The sequence below is a fragment of the Rosa chinensis genome, chromosome 6 (genome assembly GCF_002994745.2).
Source record: "Rosa chinensis cultivar Old Blush chromosome 6, RchiOBHm-V2, whole genome shotgun sequence".
NCBI lineage: Eukaryota > Viridiplantae > Streptophyta > Magnoliopsida > Rosales > Rosaceae > Rosa > Rosa chinensis.
The window spans coordinates 45,368,681-45,395,288 of NC_037093.1; the positions used below are offsets into that span (position 1 = coordinate 45,368,681).

Here is a 26,608-nt window from a genome sequence, read left to right on the forward strand (position 1 = left end):
GAGAGCTTGTGGGATATGGATGGAGTTTAAGAAATACCCGATCTCCAAATGCAAATTTGCATTCAATGCGATTCTTATCAGATTGTTGCTTCATTCAGTTTTGGGCCATTGCATGTTTTCGCCAAGGATTGGAGGAGAGCATCGCGGTCTCGCAGCGCCAAGTCAACGGAGTGAACCGCTATGGAGCCAGGGATATAGCGCACCACCACCGGCGGCAGAACTCCATAGACAGCCTGAAAAGGAGGCATCTTGATGGCAGAATGGTATGTGGTGTTATACCACCGTTCAGCCCAGTGGAGAAGATTGTTCCAAGAAGCCAGTTTTTCGGCTACGAAACACCGTAAGTAGTGTTCCACTGACCTATTAACCACCTTCGTCTGACCATCAGATTGAGGATAGTAGCGGAGCTATGGCAAAGCTGGGTTCCTTGAAGCTTATAGAAGGCTTTCCAAAAATAACTCAAGAAAATGGGATCGCGATCTAAAACTATGATCTTGGGCATGCCATGTAATCGAAACACCTCCTTCATAAAGGTCTCATCAATTTGAGCAGCAGTGTACGAGTGTGTTACAGTGATAAAATGCCCATACTTAGAGAGTCGATCGATCACGACTAGGATCGTATTCGTTCCTTGTGGATTGGGTAATCTGTCGATGAAGTCCATCTAGATGTCCAGCCAAATCCCTTTTGGAATGGGAAGTTGTCACGTCCTAAACCTAATTTATCTGTTTACTATCCATTTGGACGGTAAACGACAATTATTTTCACTTTTACTTCATTTCGATACTTTTAGTGGCCCTAAAAATTGACTTTTTGTTCGGGTCAGTTTTTGAGAAAATGTTCTTCATGAAAGCTGTAGAGGATGTTAAACTGAGAGCGTGCATACATAGTACTTAAAAATTGGAGTTCGTATGCTGAAGTTATTAGTGAAATACGAAGTTACTGTTCATGATAAATTGGGTATAAATATTGAAATTTACTGTGGTAGGTTTCCAAATCCGGAAACCCACCTTTCTCTCTCCTCTCCCCCGAGCTCTCTCTCTTTCCTTTTCGGTCTCCGTTTTCTTCCTCTCGATTCGCCGCCGTCCGGCCACCTGACGGCGTGCCACTAGACAATATAGGACTGCCTCCTTTCGCTGCACACGCCTGGGGACTATTTACGGAAAGGAGTTTCTGCTTTTTGTTTTTGGCTAGTATATGGATGGGGAAACGGTGTGGTTTGGCTTGTAGTGGTGTGGGTTGTGGGGCAGATGGGATGTTGGAGGGTAGTACCTTGTGAGAGTACAACCAGTTGGATTGACGTGGTGGTCTAGAATTGGGCTAGTTGTTGGCCTACTTGGCTTCGTATCGGCATGCCAGGCGCTGAGCATAAGCCAACGAACGTGGTTCAATGGCCATGACGTCATGCCTGATCACTGGTTTGAGTCCACCGAGAAAGATGGGTAGGAGATTGTCGTCGAACCATTCTGGTACCCAGCAAGCCAATGCGGTGAACTCATTGATGAATGCATCAATAGAGGATGTTTGCTACAAATGTGAAAGAGATACCTTGAAATCAATAGAAGTGCATCCTCTGAAGTGTTGCAGGAACGCTCCGACAAATTGTTCCTAAGAAGCAGATAGGTTTCTCTGCTCAAAGGAGGTCATCCAGATGGATGCTGTCGGTCCAAAGTGAGAGGCAATGGTGGCTATGTGTGCATGGATTGGAATGTTTTGGGATTGAAGATAGCGTTCCACCATGGAGAACCAGCTGGCGGCGGCGTCACCGTAGAACAGAGGAAGATCAACTTTGGATGGATGAAAAAATTGGCTGTCAAATAGGTAGGGATTGTGTGGTTGCATTCTGGGAAATGAAAGTGTACTTACATGAGCATTTGTCTAAACCATAATTAGCTATAATGAGCCATGCTCATGCTACTGCCAGCGGTCCCAACAACTATCAAGGGTGTAACCTATGGAAACATCACCAGATAGGCTATCACTTGAGCTTCGGCTTAGCTCAAGATCGTAGCTGACGCACTGCCACGTGCCGCTCCAATGTCACCTGTTGAAGTATCAGAAGCTGGGAATAGAAGCATATTAGTCACACATCGAAAGTAAGGAAGAGATCAGTCTCTTCCTCACCTATAAAAGGTCCACTCCTCTCTCCTCATTAAATATGCATTTACTACTTACCTAACATTATCCTAGCAACGTAAATACATCGACTTACTTAGGCATCGGAGTAGAGAAGACCGCCAGCGTTAACCAAGTTTTAGATACCGCTAAATCTCAGACATTAACAGAAAGGGTGGAAGAGTTTGGTACTGTGAATTCCAAAAGAGAAAAATGGTTTGGTAGAGTCATGGTAGTGGTGGTGGAGGATTGTTGCTGGGGAACTGAAGTGATGGTGGTGTGGTGAGGTGGTGCCGAGGAAGATGGTGGTGGTGTATGAGGGGAGGAAATATAGCCAAAGGTAATGGCCAAAGGTAATTTGTGGTAAAGTGGATGGGGTTTGGGGAGGTGGAAGGATTAAAAGTGGTGTTACCTGATATTGTGGTTGGATTGATACTGAGGCCGAAGAGTGCACAGGTTGGTGTTGATGGGTAAGAGCATGTACAATAGTGCTTTGAAAGGCTGATAGTTGTGCCGTGGTGTGGTTTTGGAAGGAAGTTTGGTTATGATTGATAGAATCAATGGAATGGTGCATCTCATGTTGGAGCAGTTCAATGGAATGGTGAAATTCCTCTATGTGGAGGTGTACATCATCTCTGGTTTGAGGCAGAGGCAACATGGGTGTCATGTATAGTTGGGGGTGGTGGTGGTGGGAGGGGTGGCGGAGGTGGCGGAGTTTTATAGGTCCGGAAAGGAGCCATGCTCTGATACTAGATAATGGTTTCAAACGACTAATTGAATTTCTTGGTAATTGATAATGAGGTTCTCCAAAATTGAATCTTGATTTTCCTAATTGGTTGAATTTTTTTTCTTTTCAATTTCTTGATGATTATTCAAGTAGTTTGGTATGATGAAAATGGGTTGGAAATTTCATATGTCTAAATTTCATTTGCAACTGAATTTAAAAGTCCCTTAGTAAATTTTGCTGTGAGATTTAATTCTTTAATTACTTCAGTCCCTTTTGGCTGTTATCTCTATAACTTGAAGATTGGAATATTTACAAAATTGATGCTTTAGTTTCTTCTTCCCTGTCTTCTAGACCAGTTGCTTGCCTTATTTTTTTATTTTTCAATTTTCGATGTGGCAATGAAGATTTTCATATGGAGGTGGAGTCATATTTGCGCATAATTGGAGAGCCAAATAGCCAAAGCTTAAGTCTGTGTTTCATTAGGTACACTCTGTCCTCTCAATTCTCTTCATCCTATTTTGCTTTTATGTAGAAGTTTATGAAAGAATATTATTGTTGATATCTTAACGTTTAGTTTTGATTATAGGTCATTTGTTGGGTTTTGGGGGAATATGGAACTGTTAGTGGAAAGCATTCTGCTTCTTATATCACTGAAGAGAAGGGAACTTGTATAGTTAATGAACAATTGGAAGGACTATGTTCAAGCCATGAGAATCTCACATGTCTTTCCTGAGAACTGTTTACAAATTGGTCAAGAGCTTACTAGGGGTCTTGGTGCTGGTGGAAACCCATGCTTGATGTTGGTGTGAATGCTGTCAAAGAAAGCCTAGAATCATAGAAGTGTTGAAGGAAATTGACTTATGTGTGCCTATTCAAACTAGGATTAGTTTCATGATTGTAATAGGAGAGAATGTTCTAGAATTCCTAGTCCTACTCGGAATTAGTTTTCATTGTAATATTAGAACATGTACTTTGTAATCCCTATATATAGGGCTCCTATTCTCAATATTGAATACACAATTCTCTCTCAACTCTCTTAATCTTAAACAAGAAGAAGCACTATATGGGTCAGACATGGTATTCGTTATGGTAAGCTCAAATTATGTTCCCTTGTTCTTTGTTCCCAACCTTAGCCCCCTTGAGATATTATCTGACTTATTTTAGCCATTCTGCATTTGACGTTGAATTACATGCAGGCTAGAATGGGTGGAGGAATTCGCACTGGTGTTGCTCCGGTAGTTGCAGGTGTTGCAAAATCAATGGGAAACTTCAAGTACCCTTTTCTGACTATGTTTGTAATGAGATAATTCAGAATATGAGGGTATTACGTTTGGATTTGATTTTACAGCATTTTAGAATTCGATCTCAGCTATGTAAACTTGACATTTTAAGAATATATTGGCTGATGAGAGGTTCAAAGAGATCATGAATGAATTACCATCTCACATTAGGTTATAAACATGAATTCAGGGGAAAAAAATAGAAAATTGCATACTAGTAATAGACTAAATTTAAAAAAAAAAAAACAGAAAACCCATCTTGTATTAGATTTATACAAATAAGGACATAAAACCCAGGCCTAAGAAGAATGAAGTAGACCTAATTTATGAGATTTCCATGAGTAATTACGGATTAATACAATTTTTTGTTAAAATTACTGCTATGCCATTATTAAAAATTATCTCTTTTATTTCTCTTTCATCACACTAACCGTACTCTAATCATCTCTTTTATTTCTCTTCTCTAAAACCCCAGCTTGCAGACATAGTTCCTTCCATTAATCCCCAATTTTGAGCCAGCAGAAAGCTTGCCTTATCATCAATGGCAAAATGCTCCTACCAAACCTATCGCTGCCGAATTTGAACTTACCAGAACTGCCTGAAGCTCCCGGAGGACGTCACCGCATCCATACTCTCCCTCCTCGTGCCATCGAAATGGCTTGATTTGTTACATACAACCAAAAGAGTCGAGTCTCCAGCGGTCTCATGACGACGCTCTTCCCCCATCCTTCTGTGCAGACTCTCATTCTTTTCTCGACCTAGATTTTGCAACTTCTCCTCAAGTAGTTCCACTTTCTTGTTGTTTAGAAATTTCTTGGTTATGGTAGTTTTGGTGGTTTAGAAACTCATGCATTGGGTGTTTGATGAAAGTCCTCAATGAAGTTGTTGTTATACAAAACACTTTTGTTTTGGTATGTTGATTACTATTACTAATTGCTACTAGTTTGATTAATTGATACTGGTTTGGTGACTAATTGATACTGGTTTGGTGATCTTGTTGTATGAATAATGTGATTTTCTATGTTTCCAATTTCATTCATGGATTTACAGATCTAATTGTTACTACTCTGCTCCTGCTACTGATACTGCTCATGCTACTACTACTGCATTAACATATCTGATTGGTACTGCTACTACGTTAGCTCCTGCTCATTCTACTGCTACTACTACTGCTGTTGCTACTAGATTGACATATCTAACTGGTACTGCTCCTGCTCCTACTTCTGCTACTGCTACTTCTACTGCTGTTGCTACTGCTACTACTCTAGCTTCTGCTACTGGATTGACAGATCTAATTGCTACTGTTCCTGCTCCTACTCCTGCTACTACTACTTCTACTTCTACTACTGCTACTGCAAATGAAGCTGCTACTGAAACAAAGATACTTTTAGCAATAAAGAAGAAAAAGAAGTTTGCATAGCTCTTCTCTCTCTTAGCATCGTGTAAGAGAGGAGATGTTTTTTTGTTTTTGTTTTTTTGGTTGCTTTTGAGAAGTAACATAAAAGGATTATTCTATAAAAAAAAAAAGTAAAATAAAGGGATTAGAAGTCAAAAGAAGTAGTTAAGGGTAAAGAAAGTAAATAATTCATAACATATGACACATGGTGAGCAGATTGTCCTTATTTGTAAGATTTAGTCCTTATAAAGGGATTAGAAGTCAAAAAAAGTAGTTAAAGATAAAAAAGTAAATTAACTCATGACATGTGGCAAATGGATAATAGATTGTCCTTATTTGTAAGATTTAGTCCTTATATGTTTATATATAATTTGTTAAAAAAAAAACATAACCCCACAGCATGGCGTTAACTAGTTACCTATTTTAAACCTCTAACTCCTTATGAATAGTAATTTCCCCTGCTGCTTTTCCAATATTTTGCTCATTACCCTTGCCACCTGTTGATCTGTTGAGCCGCCACCTAATTACTTTGAGCGATGGCGGGTCGTCCTTTCTCTGCCGCGCAGAAGAGATAGGAGCTGAAAGAGACGCTGAAGAGGTGGATTGATAGAGGTGTATTCGTTTTGCCCACGTACAGTAGCTTTTTTTTTTCAAAGAATTTCTTCAAAGTCATTCTCAATCTGTGCATGTCACTGATTTTGGGTTTGAGTAATGCAGGCGTTGTTGAGATTGTTATTCATTTTGAAGCTTATGGATTTTCAGGGGGGATGAGCATGGTATCAAAAGAAATTGACTGGGGAATGTGCAACCAATAATTTTCCTTAATCTGTTTCAGTTTTTGCTAAATTCTGTCATTTCCAGTGTATGACTGTTAGTGAATGCGAAAGTAGTTAAGATTGTTTAGATTTTAGGTCGTATTATAGGAAATTAGGAATGTGTTTTCAGAGCCTAAGATAGCTCCTTATGTGAGTGAACAGATTTTTTTTGGGGGGGGGGGGGACAAATTCTTTCTGATGTAATAGGAAAGCCTATTTTCAAAATGGATTTGATTTTTTCAGTGTGTGGCTAGACTCAAAGCTTATGTGTTTGATATATGGGAGATCCCACATGCGCGATTATATGACTGTTCATCAACTTATAGTCTTGTTGTTCTTCAGATTGTGTTTTTCTTTCATTTCTGACATACATAATACATAGCTTTCCCATTATTGTTTAGATTATAGGAGATGTTAAAGCAATAGTAGGTTTAGTTAACTCAGCGAATGCTTCAGAGTTCTGATGGTGTACAGGGTTTGCTCAATACATAGTATGAACGTGTTTGCTTTAACTACTAAAGCTTCAAGATATAGATAGAAACAAAATTTGATTGCTTATCTATAACTATCAACTATGTTTATCTTCCACTCTTTTAATTTCACTTTTGAACAGAACCTCTCTTCTATTTTTTCCCCTTTTGCATGTGCGCAGTTGCAACTGCTATGTTATATATACATATGTGTGTGTATCTATATATATATGAATAGCAGAGCTCTGCACAAAGCCATTGGGTGCGGTCTTGGTTTCAGGTACTTTGATTAGCAATGGTACTTCGAATCTATGACAACTCCAATAACAAATAACCATGACCCTTTTGCATTTTCTTGAACCTGTGATCAGTTCCTCTTATTCTGTTTATGTTTATACTTAAAATAACTGCTTACCAAAAATGACTTCTCTGTTGCTGTTTCGTGGTCCAAAATTCAAGTATATTAATCTATTTGAACAGCTCTAGAGTCTCAATTTTAGCTGCATGAGTTCAATTTGAATAGCATTCTCCATTCACAACCTGCTGATTGTTTTTACAAACACAGATTGCAATGCTACTCATTTGTATTTTATGAATTTTTGTGTGCATCTTTTCTCTTTGGCCAGGAACTTGAACTTTTAATTGAGAATCTCTTGGGTTGTGAGATAAAAAAAAAAAAAGATTTTTCTTTTTGTAAGTGTATACCATGATTCTTCTGTCTATCTCTGATTCATTGCTTTTGATTATGGGAAATGGGTATTTGGTGAATTGTTTTTTGGTTACAGTTAGAAATCAGGTATTGAGATTCCTGGGCTTTGTTGTCTTTATTCACTGTGGCCTTTGGGTTCTAGCTCAACTCTTAAAAGGTTTTTCAAATTAATGCTGCAGTGATGCATGTTTGATATAATAAATCCCTGTATTGATTCTGAGGGTTCTTATTGCAGGTTTCATTTGCGGTAGTTGTAATTATTTCTTATATCAATGCTGTGATTTGGTGTTGAAGCATCTTTCAGTCATGCAAAAACAAAGGTATGCCGCTACTCTATTAATATGCATCGGCTGATCTGATATCAGATTGAGAATAGGATTATTGAGTCCCTGCGTAAAATAAAATTGACAGGGTTTTTTTTGTGGTTTATTGGATTCCCCACAATCCAGGCTGAGGAACTTACAGTGGAGGTGATACTTTAAACCGTGAAAATAGGGTGTTACTTGATCATTGGACGTTGGAAAAGATGAGGGATGCTGAACGCCTCAATGAGGTACTTTGTATCAGTGTTATAAACTGAAATTGTGTGTTTGATAGCAGTAGGTTTTTGCTGCTTAAGGTTTGATATATATTAACCTTAGTTGATGGTTCTTGATACCTCCGAATTTTTGTATTGGATGACTATGCCAATCTATGCTTTATTGCATACGTAATCGTGCCGTTATAAATTTGAGCATCGCAAATGAATAACAGTGCTTTACTTTGTAGGCATGGGATTTGACCTTTTTTCACCAGTGTTTATAATTATTTGACATAAAGCCTCTAGAAACCAAACCTAAGTGTATCAAAGTGGTTATTGAACCTTTCAAAAAAAAAAAAAGTGGTTATTGAAAAAGGCCCTTACTGTCATTGTTTCTCATAACATGGGACATCTTGGAGTTCTAATTTCTCAATTAAAACACATATGTTTTTTTCTTTAAGTTTATATTGTTTTTAAATATGCCCTATTTTGAATAAATTTCGGGATGAAATGAAGCAGCAAGCTAAGATTGAGATATATAAAATGTAGCAAATTTCCTGCTCTTTGTAACCAGTGGTAAGGCATTATCAATTTTTGCTAACTAGAACGATTTTGAAAATAGTTAGATTCTTTCTTACAACAGTTGATGAGATAATAGAGAGATAGCATTGGTTGAGCGAAGACTATCTTTTAGTTTTGAGCAACTAGGAATGAGTACATTTGGCTGGCAACAATCAACATATTGTGTTGGACATGCAAAGTTGTGTCCACATTGTTCATAATGAATTACTGTTTGTCAGCTCTGTTTTTGTTCTTTGTATATCTCCAGATTCTGTACTAATTATGCTTGCTCGTCCAAGGTGACATTGTCTTTGCATCTGTTATGGCAACTCTTGGACTGCAAATATTGCTCGAGTCTGCTTGAGAACTGATCTCAAAGGTAAGCGATCCATTTGTTTTCCCTACTCCAACCTGAAAATTGGAGCCGAACGATCTCTAGATTTCGGACTCTGATTCTGTTGGTTTTGTGGAATGTATTGCTGATATGCTCCCTTTTAACTGGCTTCTTAGAGGTTCCAATTTGGCATATTGTAAAGATTTCTGTGGAGGCATATCCATATATTTTCACTGTTATTGTATCACCTTAATTAGCAAATCATAAGAGTTAAAAACTGGATTGCTAAGTTCTGTTATTCGATCTATATATTCAGTAGTTCGGTCAAACGTATCTTACTTCCTGTATCCTTCATTGGCTACAGTCCCGACCAGAAATGGATGATGGACAGGAGAAGTGGATGATCGCTATCATGGTCTCTGTCACAGTAGTGAAGTTTCTCCACATGGTCTACTGTCAAAGATTTAAAAATGACATTGTACGGGCAGGGTGAATTTCATTGAACCTTGAAGATAACAGTATTGACAAGGCAGGGTGAATTAGTAGCTGGGCTAAAATGTTGTCTGTTGAAAAATTGGGAAAAAACCAAAAGAATGCGAAAAGAGTCCACATACTCTTTCGATAAATGATCGCGTCAATGAGCATCTCTAAAAGGCAAAATTTAAGTACTTTGGCTAATTGTTGTAGTTAAACATATATCATACCCGCAACATCGCGCTGGGGTTGATGCCTAGTTACCAATTATCTTCTACAAGACTATTTTGTCCACAGCAACTGTGACCAGAAAGAGTGGTGTGGGGGTAAAGATCTTCCGTAGTTCCCTCCAAATTTTCATCAAATTGTCTCACTGGTATGTGCACTTACAATAATTAATTTTGTAAGATATAACACAATCATGTCCGTGAAGTTGCCGAAATATACTTAAAAGTTTTGAGAATGCAATAGGATTGACACTTTGAATAGTAGATCCTCGTCTACCAGTGGTACAATACTCATAAATCTGCTCGAGTGAGCATACAAATACGTTTGTATATATAACTACTGTCGTGTTTTATTTCATGACTTTGATATTTTTAGGCATACAAGAATATGTGCATTAACCAACCTGTAAATTTCACAAACGCATTGAAGAAGGAAAGACAAATCAAACACAACTACAAGAAGACACATAATTATGTGGTTCACCTCGAATTTGGCTATGTCCACCACGATGAATATCCAGATCACTAAAACAAAGAAGCAGGAAAAGATTACAGCACAACTACTTCTTGTTCTTTCCAAATTCACGAGAAGATAAGAAATCCAAATTACAAACAAGAATGGGCCAAAACTCTCAATATCAATCACAGATAACCAACACACTTTTTATTTATTTTTTTAATCATCACACAAATATCACTCTTCTCTCACCCAAATTATCTACAAAAAAATCTGAAATACACACAAGGATTCAAACTACAAGATAGACCAACAGTCGTTTTTTTCTTTAGAAAACTTATCACACAACTAGATTAAAGAAGTGTGTCGCCACCGCTCCCCAGGCTGAAGTGGGCTCGAGCGGAAAATGCGGCAGACATAAAGAACATCCCAACCGACTTGTACCACGCCACTCCTAGATTAACTTCTCCACGAGCAGGAATGCACTGAGTCCAGATCTGCAAAATTTGATTCACATTGAAACATATTACACATATTACACATTTATCCTGATGCTCGGTCAAAACACATCTGATAGGACTGTACAGCAGTAGAATTGCAATTGCATACCTGATCAGCTTTCTTTCTTGCTATCATTCAGCTCCTGCTCAAGATTCTCACCAGAATCACGGACAATTATCTTCACTTCCCTTCGGATGCTGAGGGATCCTGAACAAAAGTTGTTCATTTTGTTGCATTTTTTAATTTTGATCCGTCTCACTCGTGGCCAATCAAAAGTATATTTGCCTTGCGAAAAGCTTCCAAGATTGGGTAGATCCCCAAGATGCAAATAATATAGCTGAGGGAGCATGCTTTCATTCTCTGTTTCTTCACCCTCATCTGCTGCGACTATTGCTTCGATATTCTCGCAAGATCTTATATCTAGATATCCGAGCTTGACAAGACCTCTGGCAATCGAAGGAGAGAGCAGGTATCTCAAACTGCCACAAGATCTAACTACTAGTACGGTTAAATTCTGAAAGCCTTGACAAGATTGTTTGAAATCCATGATATCATTTATTTGCATCCCTTGATCAGATTGGGAAATATTTGAAGGTATTTTGTCTGACTGAGAAATTGAAGCATTCCCTTCATTGACGGTCAATCTTCCGACTTCAAAAATCTCTTCCAGTGAAGAACAGTTCCTTACCTTTATGTACTCCAATCTCTGCAATCTATTTTGCATTTGTGTTGGTACCAAATGTAATAGTTTGTCACAATCCTTGACAGTGAGTGTTGTTAATTCAGAGAAGGAGTTGGGTGAAAGTCGGCTATTCCATATCTCTTTCAAGTTGCCCAGACGGCTAATGTTCAGGGATTCCAAGACGGGAAAGACAACCTGCAAATACATTGAGATCTGTTAATATAGAACTGTCTTATATATATATATATTTGGGAATTCCTTTTTTGGGTCCTATAAAATACCAGCTGGTTGGTTTATTTTGCTATAAACAATTGAGAGGCTGGGTAGGGAATTTTGTGACCATTTATTTTAGCATACTCTCCAGGTAATTTGTGCAAGTGTGAAACTTTAAAATAAGGTAAATTGACACATATTCATTTTTATATCGATATTATTCTTTTTGGACTTCAATTAAGCCTTTATATATGCTTATTCAAATTCTTCTTTCATCCAAACTTAGTAAAAAAAAAAAAAGAACGATTACATAACCTTAGTAATAGATAGTCAAATTGTAATTAGTAATTTGAAAAAATAAAAGATGGTAATTTACTTCCAAAGATGTGACAAAGTACAAAGAAAAGTATTGTGAAAAGGAAAAAAATACCTTGGGGTCAGAGAAAAGTGAATGTTCAACGGTCAAACTATTGTGATGGAGACTGCTGACTTCCAGTTGCCTTTCCATCCCCTTACAAGTACTTTTGCTCATTCCAGTGAAGCTTGGTAGACCTTTAAGTTTCAACCGCCTCAAACTAAGGAAGTTGATCTCTTTGACATGATGTCCCGATCCTTCCAACGCAAAAATGGCTTCCAATGACTGGCAATCCCATATTGATATGTCATAGACAGCGGCCAGATCTCCCAACCATCTAGATTGACTTCCAATAGTCCAAATAGTCGTCAATGCAGGTAGATTCTGTAACAATAGCCTTTCTAGTTTCTGAAGCGACCCCAGTGGCAGGTCACCATGAAAAATCTCTTTCAGCCTCCTTGCTCCATTGATTTCCAGATAATTCAAGACAGGAAAGACGCTTCGTGGAGTATCTTGCTTAAGAGTTTGGTCAATCAGACATTCCAGAGAATCACAGTCTTCAAGGGTAAGTGACTCCAAGTTTGCACAGCAGTTTAGATCCAATGACTGGAAAGTGAAGCTCGGGAGACCTTTAAGTTCCAACTTTGTCAAACAAAGGAAGTTGATCTCTTTGACATGATGTCCCGATCCTTCCAAGGCAAAAATTTCTTCCAATGACTGGCAATCCCGTAAAGTTAGCCTTTCTAGTTTCTGAAGCGATCCCAGTGGCAGATCACCATGAAAAATCTCTTTCAACCTCCTTGCTCTATTGATTTCCAGATAATTCAAGACAGGAAAGACGCTTCGTGGATTATCTTGCTTAAGAGTCATGTCAATCAGATATTCCAGAGAATCACAGTTTTTGAGGGTAAGTGACTCCAAGTTTGCACAGCAGTTTAGATCCAATGACTGGCAAGTGAAGCTCGGGAGACCTTTAAGTTCCAACTTTGTCAAACAAAGGAAGTTGATCTCTTTGACATGATGTCCTGATCCTTCCAAGGCAAAAATTGCTTCCAATGACTGGCAATCCCGTAAAGTTAGCCTTTCTAGTTTCTGAAGCGATCCCAGTGGCAACTCACCATGAAAAATCTCTTTCAGCCTCCTTGCTCCATTGATTTCCAGATAATTCAAGACAGGAAAGACGCTTCGTGGAGTATCTTGCTTAAGAGTCATGTCAATCAGATATTCCAGAGAATCACAGTCTTTGAGGGTAAGTGACTTCAAGTTTGCACAGCAGTTTAGATCCAATGACTGGAAAGTGAAGCTCGGGAGACCTTTAAGTTCCAACTTTGTCAAACAAAGGAAGTTGATCTCTTTGACATGATGTCCCGATCCTTCCATGGCAAAAATCGCTTCCAATGACTTGCAATCCCCTAAAGTTAGCCTTTCTAGTTTCTGAAGCGATCCCAGTGGCATCTCACCATGAAAAATCTCTTTCATCCTCCTTGCTCTATTGATTTCCAGATAATTCAAGACAGGAAAGACGCTTCGTGGAGTATCTTGCTTAAGAGTCATGTCAATCAGATATTCCAGAGAATCACAGTCTTTGAGGGTAAGTGACTTCAAGTTTGCACAGCAGTTTAGATCCAATGACTGGAAAGTGAAGCTCGGGAGACCTTTAAGTTCCAACTTTGTCAAACAAAGGAAGTTGATCTCTTTGACATGATGTCCCGATCCTTCCATGGCAAAAATTGCTTCCAATGACTTGCAATCCCATAAAGTTAGCCTTTCTAGTTTCTGAAGCGATCCCAGTGGCATCTCACCATGAAAAATCTCTTTCAACCTCCTTGCTCTATTGATTTCTAGATAATTCAAGACAGGAAAGACGCTTCGTGGAGTATCTTGCTTAAGAGTCATGTCAATCAGATATTCCAGAGAATCATAGTCTTTGAGGGTAAGTGACTCCAAGTTTGCACAGCAGTTTAGATCCAATGACTGGAAAGTGAAGCTCGGGAGACCTTTAAGTTCCAACTTTGTCAAACTAGGGAAGTTGATCTCTTTGACATGATGTTCCGATCCTTCCAAGGCAAAAATTGCTTCCAATGACTTGCAATCCCGTAAAGTTAGCCTTTCTAGTTTCTGAAGCGATCCAAGTGGCAGGTCACCATGAAAAATCTCTTTCAGCCTCCTTGCTCCATTGATTTCCAGATAATTCAAGACAGGAAACACGCTTCGTGGAGTATCTTGCTTAAGAGTCATGTCAATCAAATAGTCCAGAGAATCACAGTCTTTGAGGGCAAGTGACTCCAAGTTTGCACAGCAGTTTACATCTAAGACATTGAGAGGGTCTCTCAAATTCTTCATTTTTAACTCGAGCTGGTTAGTTTTCCTCAACAACAAACTGATTTCAGTATCCGCAAGAGAGCTTCCATCAAGACTATAAACTCTCAAGTAGTTACCCTCTAAGTCCTCCAAGTCTTCATGCTCATCCCATCCAATAGAGATCTTAAATCTTTCAAGCTTATGAAATAGCTTACTGGTTCGCAGAATCTCAATTGGTGGTAAAACCACTTCTAAAGTAGTCAAACGGGACAAGGAAAGTAGCTCTGAAAGTAATCCAACTCTCCAGTCCATAGATTTGGCCCACCTTGTGAGATCGTCGTAGTCTCCTTTTAAATCTCGAACATACTCTGCGAACAGATATCCAAGGAAGTCGAGTTCCTCTGATTCGCTACTTTCCTCATCCTCCAGTTGAGAGACCTGATCAGTCGTTGTTTCTGCTGAGGCTAGCCTCTCAACCGCCAACCTGTTGAATTTCTTCCATCTGTCAACTTCTTCTGGTTGGGCATCAACCTTCAATTGAGAGATCCAATTGATTGTTTCTGTTGAGCCCAGTTTCTCAACCAACCAACCATGAAAGTTATTCGGCATGTACAATTCTTCTAGACGAGATAAACTCGATATAACACCTGGTGAGATTACTTTAAGCTCTGTACATCCTGTCAAGTTTAACAACCTCAGATTAGATAAATTTTTGAATGTATCAGGCAACTGTTTGATGCCAGATCCATATAACCTGAGTATCATGAGTGACCGTAGCTCTCCAATGACATCAATATTGCGACGGCAACACCCTAGACTGAGTGTTTGAAGATTCTTCAGAAGTGAAAGGGATGGGAGGATTGAACACCAGATCATTAAAACCTTGAGATTTTCCATTCCATCGAAAATTGTGGCTGGCAGATCCAGTTCAATTCCATCTGTGGGTCCCAACACTAAAAGCTCAGTAGTACTCATATCGGCTCTCAGTGAACTGCTCTTGAGCCAATCGTTCAATTCCACCCCTCCTCTTTCCATATATCTCCTTTCAAGCTTATCACTCTTCTTTTGTGCTAACTCTTTGGAGGCTATATACACGGCTACGTCACGCACCACATCATGCATTCTAAAACAATCTTTCCCATCACCGTCTAACAACAGAGAACGACATTTGAGTGTTTCAACCACTGTTATTACGTAATTCCTTGCTCCAGATATTGAATCAATGTCTTTAAAAAGTCCAAGCCCAATCGCAAACATAACCAAGAATTCAATTGGAAACTCTTCACCTTCTGGAAATATGCAACACAGCAAAAAACATGATTTGGCTTCCTCGCTTGGTAGACATTCATAACTGAACTCTATTTTTCCGTACACATGCTCTATAACTCCTGGAACATCTTTTGGGCAAGCCATTCTTAGTTGTCTAACTGCATTTCTCCATACTGGAATTTTTTCATCTTGTAGTGCCCTTCCAACAGTAGAAATTGCAACCGGTAAGCCATCACATTCATCCAGAACCTGCTCTGCTATAGGACGCAGCTCGGAATCGGATTCAATGGAACATCCTGCTACCTTCTTAAACAAACTCCAGGCATCATGTTTTAGCAAACTACCAATGAGGAAGTTCTTTTTGGTTTTCATATCTTTAAAGATATCTTGATTCCGTGATGACACCAGAAGTTTGCAACTTTTTGGATCCCGGGAAATTGGAATTCCTAGTTCCCACAGATCTAGTTGTCCCCAAAAATTGTCCAATATTACAAGGACCTTTTTCGTATCCATTGACAATCTTTCTCGTAACTTGGCTACTCTCTCATCCTCTGCTTTAAGTTCCAGATCTAGAGCATTAGCAATTTTACATTGGATTTTGATCAAGTCGGGTTCTTGAGTAAACTCTGCAATTACAACATGATCAAATAGATCTACTTCACTCGCTTTTGCAGCAATTTCCATCACCAAGGTTGTTTTGCCAATTCCCCCCATGCCACAGATTACAATGGGGTTGGATTCATCATCTGTCAGAGCATCCATTACATCTCTGATGACTGAAATTCTTGATTCAAACTCAACAGGTCTTGCTCTGGGAGTGGATTGTGATAACAATTTGAAATTGCTCTGAGTCCCCATTTCACCAAACACATTTGATAGTTGTGAAATCAACATGATCTTGCAGCTTTTCTTGATATCAACACGAGAAATTCCAATTGCTTCCAAATCAGGTATTTCACAGATATCAGTCAGTATTACAAGAATCTTCTTAGAATCGGATGCCTGTAAAACAGCACGTAGCCTCTCTGCCCGTTCAACCAAACTCCCATTCTCCAATTTCAGGTCTAGCATTTCTGCAATTTCACCTTGTATTCGTTCCAAGTCTGGATCCTGGGACACAACTGCCATCGCAACCTCTTCAAAGAGCTTTTTCTGTTTCATTCTTTTCATGAACTCTTTAGTTGTTACTGTATCTATCACTCTGATTGTCCCAGAAATGCCGATCATGCTGATCTTGTCATCTTGCAGAGCCGTCAAGAGATCCTTTGTATAAGGCAACCTATATTTCAGACGCTCAGAGAGATCCATAGGTGCAGGTGGCTTAGCAGGATCGGATGTTCCTGAGGAGGAGCTGGCCCCCTTCGCTGGTGCCTCAGTGGAATCCCCAGGATATTGAATGGCTGGATAATCAATCTTCCGCGGAGGAGCACGACAAGTTATTGTGGTAAAATTTCCATCTGTAATAAGGTGATCAACGTTTGGAGCCATCTTCTTTGCTGTCCTACTCAAGGAATGACGGACCTTCAGATTTGGACACCACCCATTGGAGCTGCAGCATGTTGTTGCCTTGGCTACTCTTCCTTCTTCAAAACATGTCTCCTTTTCTTTTATGGTCTGGTCTACTCGCTCCAACCAGTTCTGAACTTCGGGAAGAATTGCCTCCAAGTTCCTGTTTGCTGTATCCACACGTTGTAGTACCCCCTCTCTTTTGGCAGTCAGACTTGTAACCTTCTCTCTGAGATCTTTAACATTGCTCTTGTAGTTAATCAGATAACCAAACTGTCGCATAACAGGTGCGACTGTGTACTCTGCTAATTTTCCAACAACTGTAATCACAATATCTGCCATTTGTCTAGCTACTCGGTTTTGTTTTTGATGATGACTAAGAAGGATCACAGATGGAGTAATCGAAGGAATGCTGAAAAGACAAGGACTTGAAGGAAGGACAGTTTTTGTATTTCTTCTGGTGAGTGCTTTGAAACTGAAGGAATTCAGATTCACAACGCAAGTGAAGTGAATGTCAATATGCAACAAGAGGGAGGACCAAGAAAGAAAGAAATGAACTACAAACGAAAGGCAGGATTTTTTTTTTTTTTCCCTTCTTGTATCACTAGAGATTCACAGAACAATTGAATTGATGTAACAACAACTACGAAGCAAAGGGGAGAAAGGGTGGACAAATGGAAGCAGTATTTTTTTTTTTCTAATTTTTTTTTGTTTTTTTGTTTTTTTTTGGGTGGGAGGTTGCAGGACCAAAGACAACAAAGGAAACAAATCTAACAAAGACAAAGCTTCAAATATTGTAACTGAATAAAGAAAGACAACAGAATTGCCTGGAACTCAATTGGAAATGGCAAATAACGCGTACCTTTCTCTTTCGAATTGTTTTGTTGTTGTTCAGAAAAGAGAAATGCAGAAATTCTGGAGGCAGGAGTAGAGAGTAGAGAGATGATCAAGACTCATTCCCAGTTTAGTTTTGATCTTCACTATTCAACTAGAACAATAAAGCAGTAAAAGTCTGGGGCAGGCTTTTATTAGTGGGCCCAGGCTTTAATTTCATATATAATCCACGGACAGGATCTGATGAGTTGTGTTTGGACGTTCGGATATCAAGTAACAAATCCTGCTCGGAAGGTAAGAATCTTATCCACCTGGACATGACCAAAAAAGCAGATAAACGTCTTCCGACCGCATCCATCTTCATCTTCACTGAAAGTAAAATTTAACATGATGCTACAGTCATGTGATGCTTATCTTGAGGTCTTATTTCTGAAAAGTATCAGTTCTTAGATTTTGCTTTCTCAAGTATAAATTTTCAATGCAACGTAAACACTCTTGAAATTATACTTTGAGTTAATTTTAGGTTTTGAATCATATTCATACCTTTTGAGTGAAAAAGTGGGTCTGGTGACTTCCCGTTAAGGCAACCGGCGCGGTGAGCACCAATGTGTTCCATGATGGGCCGACAACCGTACATGGAGAAGGGCAAATTGTTCTGAGGCAAGTTGAATCCTTAAAATGGAGATGCTTTACTTGGAAACAAGTTTGTTTTCCTCTCCATCTCTGCCTCCTTCATTTGTGATGATGTCTTCCATCCGAGAGCAGTTATTTATACATGAATTCTAGTTTCACTAGACCTTTAATTATGAACAATGGGAACACATATCTCAATCTGGAACAGCTCTCAATTTGGAGCTCTTTTAAGCTTTGAGATGTCAGAATGTTGTTTTGATTCCACACATATTTCAACTAGGATAGATCACTCAATTTCATTTTCTCTAGGCAAAGGGCGTAATGTTGCAGTAGTAGCATACTTTTCTTTGTATTCTAGACCTTCGACGTCAAATTTCTGGCTTCTGCTTCCTTGAAAAGCAATCGTTCTCTTTTAGCTACTGGTAAGGGCCGATTAACTGCAGCAGCTTCCCAGTCTTAAGAGTGACGAGCCACAAATATGATGGCTGAAAGGGCTAAAGAATAAGAATTGTCACAGCCTTCTACAAAACAAATTTTCTTTTATTAAGTCGAATCTGTCACAGCATTAACCAACCACATCACTTGAAGAGGACCACAATTTGGAGCAACAGATGGCGCATTGGATGTGCCAGAATGAGAAAATCTTGAGTATGTAAATTGGGGCTACTTTGGATGACATATGGTTTAGAGATTGATCAATATGTCTACCTGTCAATAACATAAAGGAATAGAATCATTTTTACTATGCAACTACTATCAATTATGTATAAAGAATTATCAATTTAAGTTGAAAATAATGTTGGATTCAATTTCCCAACAGGGAATTGCTAGAAGTATCCTTGATGGTGTAAAATGCCTCTTTTAGACATAGACTATGAAGCAAGTAACATGAACTTGAAATGTTACCATTTCTGATTTTGGATCTGAAAAGAAGAAAGTTCTTAGCCCTACAGGAAGCAATTTCTTACCCTCAAATGTCTTATTCCAACTTCTCAAGTCTTGAGAAGAAGTAGAATAAGTCATTTGCTAGCATTCTCTCAAAGTCGATATACAGAAATGAGAAGGAACCTTGTAAGATGGATGATTCATGTTTTTGACATACAATCTCATACATCACAGAACCGTCCATTTGTCAAGTCGGATCCCATCCATCACCGGCATTGCCGGTTGAGACCCATTGACATTCTATCTCGCTACAATGTATTATTAAAACTTATCAACTTCTAAATACAAATGATAACTACAGCTAGAAACAAGGGTCAAAGAAATATTACAGAAGAGTTTCACTATTTAGAAATGAAAAGTGCTCTCTGTTCTGAAATATATGCACTCACTCAATCACAATCCATAAACTCTAGACTCTGAACCCCATAATATAAAGCATTTGAATATGTGACCAAAAGACCGAGCATCTGCACATAGAGATTATGTGCCAAGAACCTTCATTCACACAGGTCAAAATATTCACACCTTAGTAATGCAACAGAGAAAAGTTCAATCATTATAACTTTATAAGTGAAACTTGTCAAAATTCTTGATTTGTGCCTTTGGTAATGTGGAAACTCTCAATGTAATTTGGGCTGAGAATAGTAATTGCAGAAAATGAGAGGAGAGAGTTGGTGAAGTTGCTACGCTCATCAATATCAGTTCTTTTCTTACTATCAGTCTGACTAAATGGTGGAGATACTGACTGGAACCATCAGTCTTGAAGGATGTAGTGCTGGCTGCACATGTTGTCTCAGCACTCTTAATCAATCCAATAACCTATTTTTAAGGGTATAAATTCTGCACTAAAAAGGAAATTTTACATGATGAAAAGGCACCTATAGGGATCTAATATGTTTGACACTTTAACCTTCCTTTCAGCATGGAAAGTACCCAATGCCTTAAGGATGCCGTTTAGAGGTTAGGGTTTAGGGCATTGGAAAGTACACAGACATTTACCTCAACCTTGTGTGTGCACTTGGAAACATAAAACATTTGTATCTTTTCACAGACTCTAAAACATTTTTAACCATAATGCATGCCTAAACCCTTAAAAATTTTCCAAACAGAGGTTGCATGTCTATTTTTCAGAGATGAGTGCAAACCATCACTAAATTCTATAGCAAGATATTACACGGAAGCCAATTTCCCTCGTCTTGACATGTAGATAAGATCTAGATTTATGACTCAAAGGCATTACAGGGAATATTTCATGGAGGTTCTTTTTCTCTTAAATTTCAAGACTATTAATAAAGGAAAAAACATATCTCCCAAGACAAACATCAAAGGGAGACAGATGATTAAGTAATTTGGTCCTGAACACTGAGCTTAAAAGGATTTGCATCCTCACTACCCTGATGCAATAATAAACGGTCTATACTACTTCAGTCCACGAATAGAAATGAGACACCTAGCACTAAGAATACAAGAGTGAAGTATATGAAGGTGAGCACTAACAATAGTACACAAAACAAACAGGATACTAGAAAGTATCAACAACGTGTTCTACATAACTGAATAGTGTGTCCTAATGAATGTGACTCGATAGGATCAACATAGTCTCTTCCACATGGATCCTTAAGACTCCTAATGTAGATGGGGCACTACCTCTTTTAACATTTCCACAAGCTAAACACTTAGGTAACCAAATGAAAGAAAAGTTCAATTAATGTGTGCAGAATCCACTATATACTGGGCAAGAAGAAAGAAGACATATGTGAATAATCCTAGAATTAGAGCCAGAGCAATGAATTCAAGAAAACCTGAAACGGGAGGACACCCATGTCAACTCCCATGTGGAATAGTGCACTCCGAATCTCGCTCTTGTTGATCTTTCATTTGTGTTCTGCATCAAGAACTTTTGAGCTTGATTTCACTTTTGTGCTTTTTCCCCAGACAAAGGTTGTTCCATATCTCTTTCAAGTTAAGGCTGCCCCCAATTTGCAGCCTCTCCAAGACTGGAAAATCAACCTGTAAATGTTAAGTTGTGTTAGTACATACCTTGACCTGTTTAACACTTCATAATATCTAAATCAGATTCAACTGATGAGCTGTGCGGTAACCGACACTGTGAGGGTCATCGGTTCAAATGTCACTACCATCATAGGATGCGGTGTGGATAGAAAAAGCACATTTAAAAAAAAAATTACATTCAATACAAACAACACTTTATCAACCCTTAAATTGCAGAAATAAAGATTTATGTGATATAACAAAGTCAAACAATTGAATTCTCATATGCTGAAAGCAATCATACTTTGGATAAGTTATAAATACCTGAGTCTAAGAAAATATCAACACAATACAACATATTGACAATATCTATTACTAAAAGGATTTTGTTTTGTCAGCAATAAGGAGAGAACTTTGTCTTCGTTTGAGAGAACAAACTCTCCATATCTCCATTATGTTTCATTTGACTTGAACCATACAGTTGAGAAACTCAATTTTGTGACCATGGATCACTCATATTTAAACAAATATTATCATTTGGACATGACAACATTGACACTATACTTGAAAAAGTACGCATCATGCTACATTAGTCATCTGATTTTTTTTTTGGGAAGATAGTCATGTGCTAATTAACAAGAAAGAACGCTTGAAATTATACTGTTAGGTCTATTTTGGTATTAGATCATGTATTCATGTTCATACCTTTTCAGTGAAGAAATGTGTCTGGCCACTTCTTTTGGTTCTAAAGGTCATGTTATGGCAACCAATGAGCACCAGGGTTTTCCAACAATGGGCAGTCAACATTACAAGGAGCAGGACAAATTGTTGCGAGGTAACCTAAATTCTCAAGATGGAGACGCTTTACTTGGAAAACAAGTTTGTTGGTTACCTCTCCATCTCCATCTCCTTCATACAAGAGCAATTGCTTATATACATGGACTCTAATTTCATTAGACCTTTAACTATGGACTGTGGGAACACAAACCTGAATGTGGAACAGCTCTCAGTTTGGAGCTCTCTTAAGTTTTCAAATGCAAGAAAGTTTTGGCTGTTCCACACATATTTCAAAGCCGGTAGATTACTCAATTCCATTTTATCCAGGCAAGAGAGTAGTGTTGCAGTAGCATGCCTTGCTTTGAATTGTAGACCGTCAAGGTCAAATATTGTCGCCAATGTGGCACATTCTCTTATTTCAAGTTGCACTAGATTCTGTTAGTTCTGGACCGAACTGGATGAGAAAATACCAGATAGTTTTGCACATCCATCCGCCACCATATATTGTAGCTCACCAAAGTATTTTACCTGCAAAGTTAATGTGGTTGTTAGTAGACATCCCAATTAGAAAGCAAGTGTAACATTACTACATTAGAGCCATGGATTAAAATCTTTCATTGGATCGATTCTTGAATTTCATTTAATGGAACATTTGAAAGGTGCGGCAAAAAAAGAGAGCCACAAATGAGTTGCATAAAGAGCAAAAATACCTTGGGGACAACTAAATGTAGTATAGTAGAGCCAGTTTTTGGAGCTGAACTATTTGGATACATCAGACTGATAAGTTGTGGCAGATTTTGGAGCTTCAATGTGATCAATTGAGGAAAGTTCATGTTATAATTTTTTTGCTGATTGCCATGAGGCTTAATAGATCTTTAAGATTCAAGACAATCAAATTATGGAAGTTGATCTGATCATTAGTTTGTTTGCCGTTGCCCCTTCCTTCTAGGCCAATAAAAATCTCTTCCAGTCCCTGCAGTTTTGTATGTCAACCGTTTCAAGCTCCTTCAGATTACTAGCACCCGGCAATTGGAACAGAGACTTCAATCTTTCACATGAACACACTTCAACACTTCTTAGATTTCTCAGGTATTCAGGTTGAGATTCTATCTTCCAAAAATTTGTCAGTGAAGGTAAATTTGACAGAGACAACTTGCTTAGTTGCTTGCGTGACCCCACTGGAAGCAGATCCTCACCATGACAAATCTCCTTTAGCATTTCGGCACCTTGGATCGTCAATGACTCCAATACAGGAAGGACAATGCATGCAATCACATATTCCAGAGCATGGCAGTGATTCAGCTCAAGATACTTCAAGTTTACACAACACTCTGTATCTAAGAGATTGAGAGCGTCCCTCAATCTAAACATGTTTAACACTAGAGTGTTGGTTCTCTTTAACAGCATATTGATTCTGCTACCCACAAGAGAGTCTGCATCAAGATCAATTCTCATATAGTTCTCACAAGGATTTCGATCCGATAACATACCATGCATCTCTGTTGTAGAGATCTTAAATCTTTGGAGCTGATGAAATAGCAGGATGTTGTGCAGAACTGCAGATTGCCTCTCATTGGAAGAATCATTTCTAAAGCAGTAAAACAACCCAATGAAAGAAGCTTTTGAAGTTGTGCATTAGTATCAATCTCTGACTCCTGAACCCCCCATTGCAAGCAGCTATTCTTCATGTACAGTTCTTCTAGTTTCGCTAAGCTTGGGATAAAGCAACATCCATTGTATTGCTTTGCAGACTTTTACATTCAGTCACATCTAGCAATCTGAGATTTGACATCAATACAATTTTGTGGCTACCAACATGAGGGAATTCAGTGGCCTCCAAATCAAGAATTTTCCAAACATCAACCAATATAACAAGACAATTCCTGGAATCCATGGACAATAGTAGCTCCTTCAGATAAACTCTTATTTTCCAAACTCAAACCTAGCGTATCTCCAATCTCATTTTGTATATGCTTCAAGTCTGGAATTTGGGACACAAGTGCAACCATAACTCCAAATAGATCCTGTCTTTTGACTCTCTGCATGAACACTCTCGCTGTCACTGTATCACCTCCTCTGATTACCCCACAAATGCCAATCATGGTAATATTTTCATCTTGTAGATCCTCCAATACCTCCTTTGTATAAGGTAATGTATAGTAGTCGAAACTTGGTGAAGATGCAGGGTTGGATGTTCCTGAGGAGCTGGGCCCTTGATGGAACTTCGTCACAAGCCGAGTAGAATCCTCAGAATATTGTGTGGTGTGAAATCCGAGCTCCGGGGGAGGACCAGGATGGGCAACAGTCCCAAAATTCCCTTCTCTAAGGAGTCATCAACCGTCTGAGCCGTTGCCTCAGCTTTAATCACATCACTGAACTGCTGCCAAATTGGTTTCTGTTCCGTTACTCTAAAAAACTAAATTATGTGGTACCGATATTTGGCAAAAGAAAATAGAAGAAGTAAACATCCAATCGTTTTAATTGCAGTAACTGATAATACCAAAGAGATGAAATCAAGAAAGGAAAGCAATTTACTATCAGGACCCACCTGAGTTAAGAACCGGACCGAAGGAAAAGTAAAATGAAACAAACAAACTAAAGCATCAACCCAAAGTGAAACGCAAAACCAAACATAGATAGAGAGTAACGATAGTACTACTAGTTAGATTAAAAAGCAGCAACAGTCTGTTAGTCATAAGTTTTAAGACTATTCCCATGACTTTCACAAAGCAAAATTCAATTCAAAATGTGGCAGCTCCTTCGGATAATGCTTACAGTTATCTTATTAGTTTAGGACTCAGCAAGAAAATTGAAAACACACTGAATAAGCACATTTAGTCGATTTTACTGGACTAAATTTGAAACTGAGGACGCATTTCAACATGGCACATAACTTGGATAGCTCCATAAAATGAATATTTAGTGGTAGAAAACACCAGTGCTAATTCAGTGCTCTATTGCTCTCGTAGAAGTAGACAATAAAGAGCAGCAACTGTCTGTTAGTCATATTAAGACCATTCCCATGACATTGAATTCAAAATTGTGGCAGCTCCTTCAGATAATGCTTACAGTTATCTTATTACTTTACGACTCAGCAAGAAAATTGAAAACAGCCGCAAATAACAGGAAACAAGACATACTCTTCATTTTCTATCTCCAAGGCCACAATTGTTGGAAGTTTGAAAGCTCAGGCTTATTGATTCAAAGTGCAATTCAGCCTAATGATCACAAATTTTCGACAAACACATTTGATTTACCACTTGTCCTTTTCTTTCTCAGCTATTCATTCTCCATACAATCTACTTTGATATGATCCACATATGTATGACTCCATAACCAATCACAACCCAGTTCAAGTTACCAAATTTGAAGCAAAACCCACAAATCCAAACACAGAAAGACTAAAAAAGTATTACCTTGACGGAAATGGTTCCAGCTAAAGCATCAAGGTCTTCAAGCAGTTTCCCAATTCGGACCTCATTCCAAGGATCCCTGTACTGCTCCCTCAGTATAAAATCAGTTGAGAAATTGTACAGAATTGTAGTCCTGCTCTGAGACGGAGTCTTGTTCAGCAATTCGCTCTGCGGAGGAGCGTCTGCTGGTGGGTCCAAGAGCCTCTCGAACATGTGAGACCTCGCTTCCCACAGTGCCTGTGTCACCGGCGAGTGGAACATTCCGGGCCACAAGCTGATGGGCTTCCGGGTCAAAGAGTCCGACCCGAGAGCGGGGAGGATTGCAACTACCGGAATGGTGGTGTTCGAATTGGAATTGGAAGGAGATGACTTTGGGTACATGGAGCAGCAGCCCCGCGAACGTTCGCCTTCCCCGCAGCAGCCCCGCACAGGTCCCTGTCGAGATATGTCGAGCCCTCGCGACTCTGCTACCCCGCGACCTAGCGAATCCGGGTCGCGCCCCCACGACCCCGCAAACCCGCGGCCTCATGACTCAACAAACCAGCGGTCTCGCGACCACGCTGCAATCCTACAAGTCTGCTTGCTTGCACTAGACTGAAGCTCGTCTCCAACTCCTACGACAAGGACCAAATACTTTCTGCAATCCTAAGAGGAATCCTAAGAGTAATGTTTTACTAAAAGTCCGTTTTTAAAGTTTTTCATTCTTTTTCTTCTTTTCTCGAGGACTTGCAACCTCTCTTCTTCTACGCCCCTTTCTTCTTCATAGGGGAGACAAAAGCCGAACTGTGGGGGTTCATGCTTACTCCAAGCTTGGAGCTTGTAGAGTCCTCCAAACTTAGAGTCTGTCGAGAAGATAATGATCGACCACATACATCATTGTTTAGATCTAATTCAATCCCTCTTGGAATTGAATTCCTTGGAAGTGACTACACCCGGATATTCCTAATTTCTTGAAAACGACTACGCTCAAATTTTTTTATTGTTTTCGTGGTAGTCTTTTTAGCTCCGAAAATAACCTTAATTTCTTGTTCTCTTTCAGGATGAGTAACATGAACAAATTGGACTTTGCTCCATTGGGAACAACTGGCTCTGGATATCACAG

The 26,608-nt window shown here is 39.0% G+C and overlaps 2 protein-coding genes and 1 long non-coding RNA gene across 11 annotated transcripts; 2 read left to right on the forward strand and 1 right to left on the reverse strand.

Annotated features, from left to right (window-relative positions):
* The first annotated feature begins 3,916 nt into the window (after nt 1-3,916).
* Nucleotides 3,917-5,542, forward strand: LOC112171410 (integumentary mucin C.1-like). The gene is made up of 3 exons (XM_024308597.1): nt 3,917-3,931; nt 4,039-4,133; nt 5,173-5,542. Exons 1-3 carry the CDS (start codon nt 3,917-3,919, stop codon nt 5,540-5,542), a joined length of 480 nt encoding a protein of 159 aa, XP_024164365.1.
* A 438-nt stretch (nt 5,543-5,980) lies between these two features.
* Nucleotides 5,981-9,787, forward strand: LOC121049799. 3 transcript variants are annotated; one of them, XR_005801354.1, is made up of 4 exons: nt 5,990-7,832; nt 7,962-8,065; nt 8,862-8,972; nt 9,292-9,782. It is a non-coding gene; the product is annotated as an uncharacterized LOC121049799 (long non-coding RNA). The 3 variants fall into 3 exon arrangements; XR_005801355.1 differs by having other exon boundaries at nt 5,991-7,832; nt 8,893-8,972; nt 9,292-9,781; XR_005801353.1 differs by having other exon boundaries at nt 5,981-7,832; nt 7,962-8,972; nt 9,292-9,787.
* A 479-nt stretch (nt 9,788-10,266) lies between these two features.
* On the reverse strand, nt 10,267-26,216 carry LOC112169835 (putative disease resistance protein At4g19050). 7 transcript variants are annotated; one of them, XM_024306892.2, is made up of 9 exons: nt 25,510-26,216; nt 22,804-24,470; nt 22,305-22,621; nt 22,022-22,225; nt 21,127-21,334; nt 18,290-19,087; nt 11,912-18,115; nt 10,695-11,463; nt 10,267-10,582 (listed from the first exon to the last, which is right to left on the reverse strand). In XM_024306892.2, the coding sequence occupies exons 7-8, from the start codon at nt 17,252-17,254 to the stop codon at nt 10,699-10,701; spliced, it is 6,108 nt and encodes a 2,035-aa protein (XP_024162660.1). In that variant the 5' UTR covers nt 17,255-18,115; nt 18,290-19,087; nt 21,127-21,334; nt 22,022-22,225; nt 22,305-22,621; nt 22,804-24,470; nt 25,510-26,216; the 3' UTR covers nt 10,267-10,582; nt 10,695-10,698. The 7 variants fall into 7 exon arrangements, with proteins under 7 accessions (XP_024162660.1, XP_040363911.1, XP_040363912.1 ...); XM_040507977.1 differs by having other exon boundaries at nt 11,912-17,387; nt 17,775-18,115; nt 22,022-22,621; XM_040507978.1 differs by having other exon boundaries at nt 11,912-18,057; nt 22,022-22,621.
* Between the last annotated feature and the right edge of the window lie 392 nt (nt 26,217-26,608).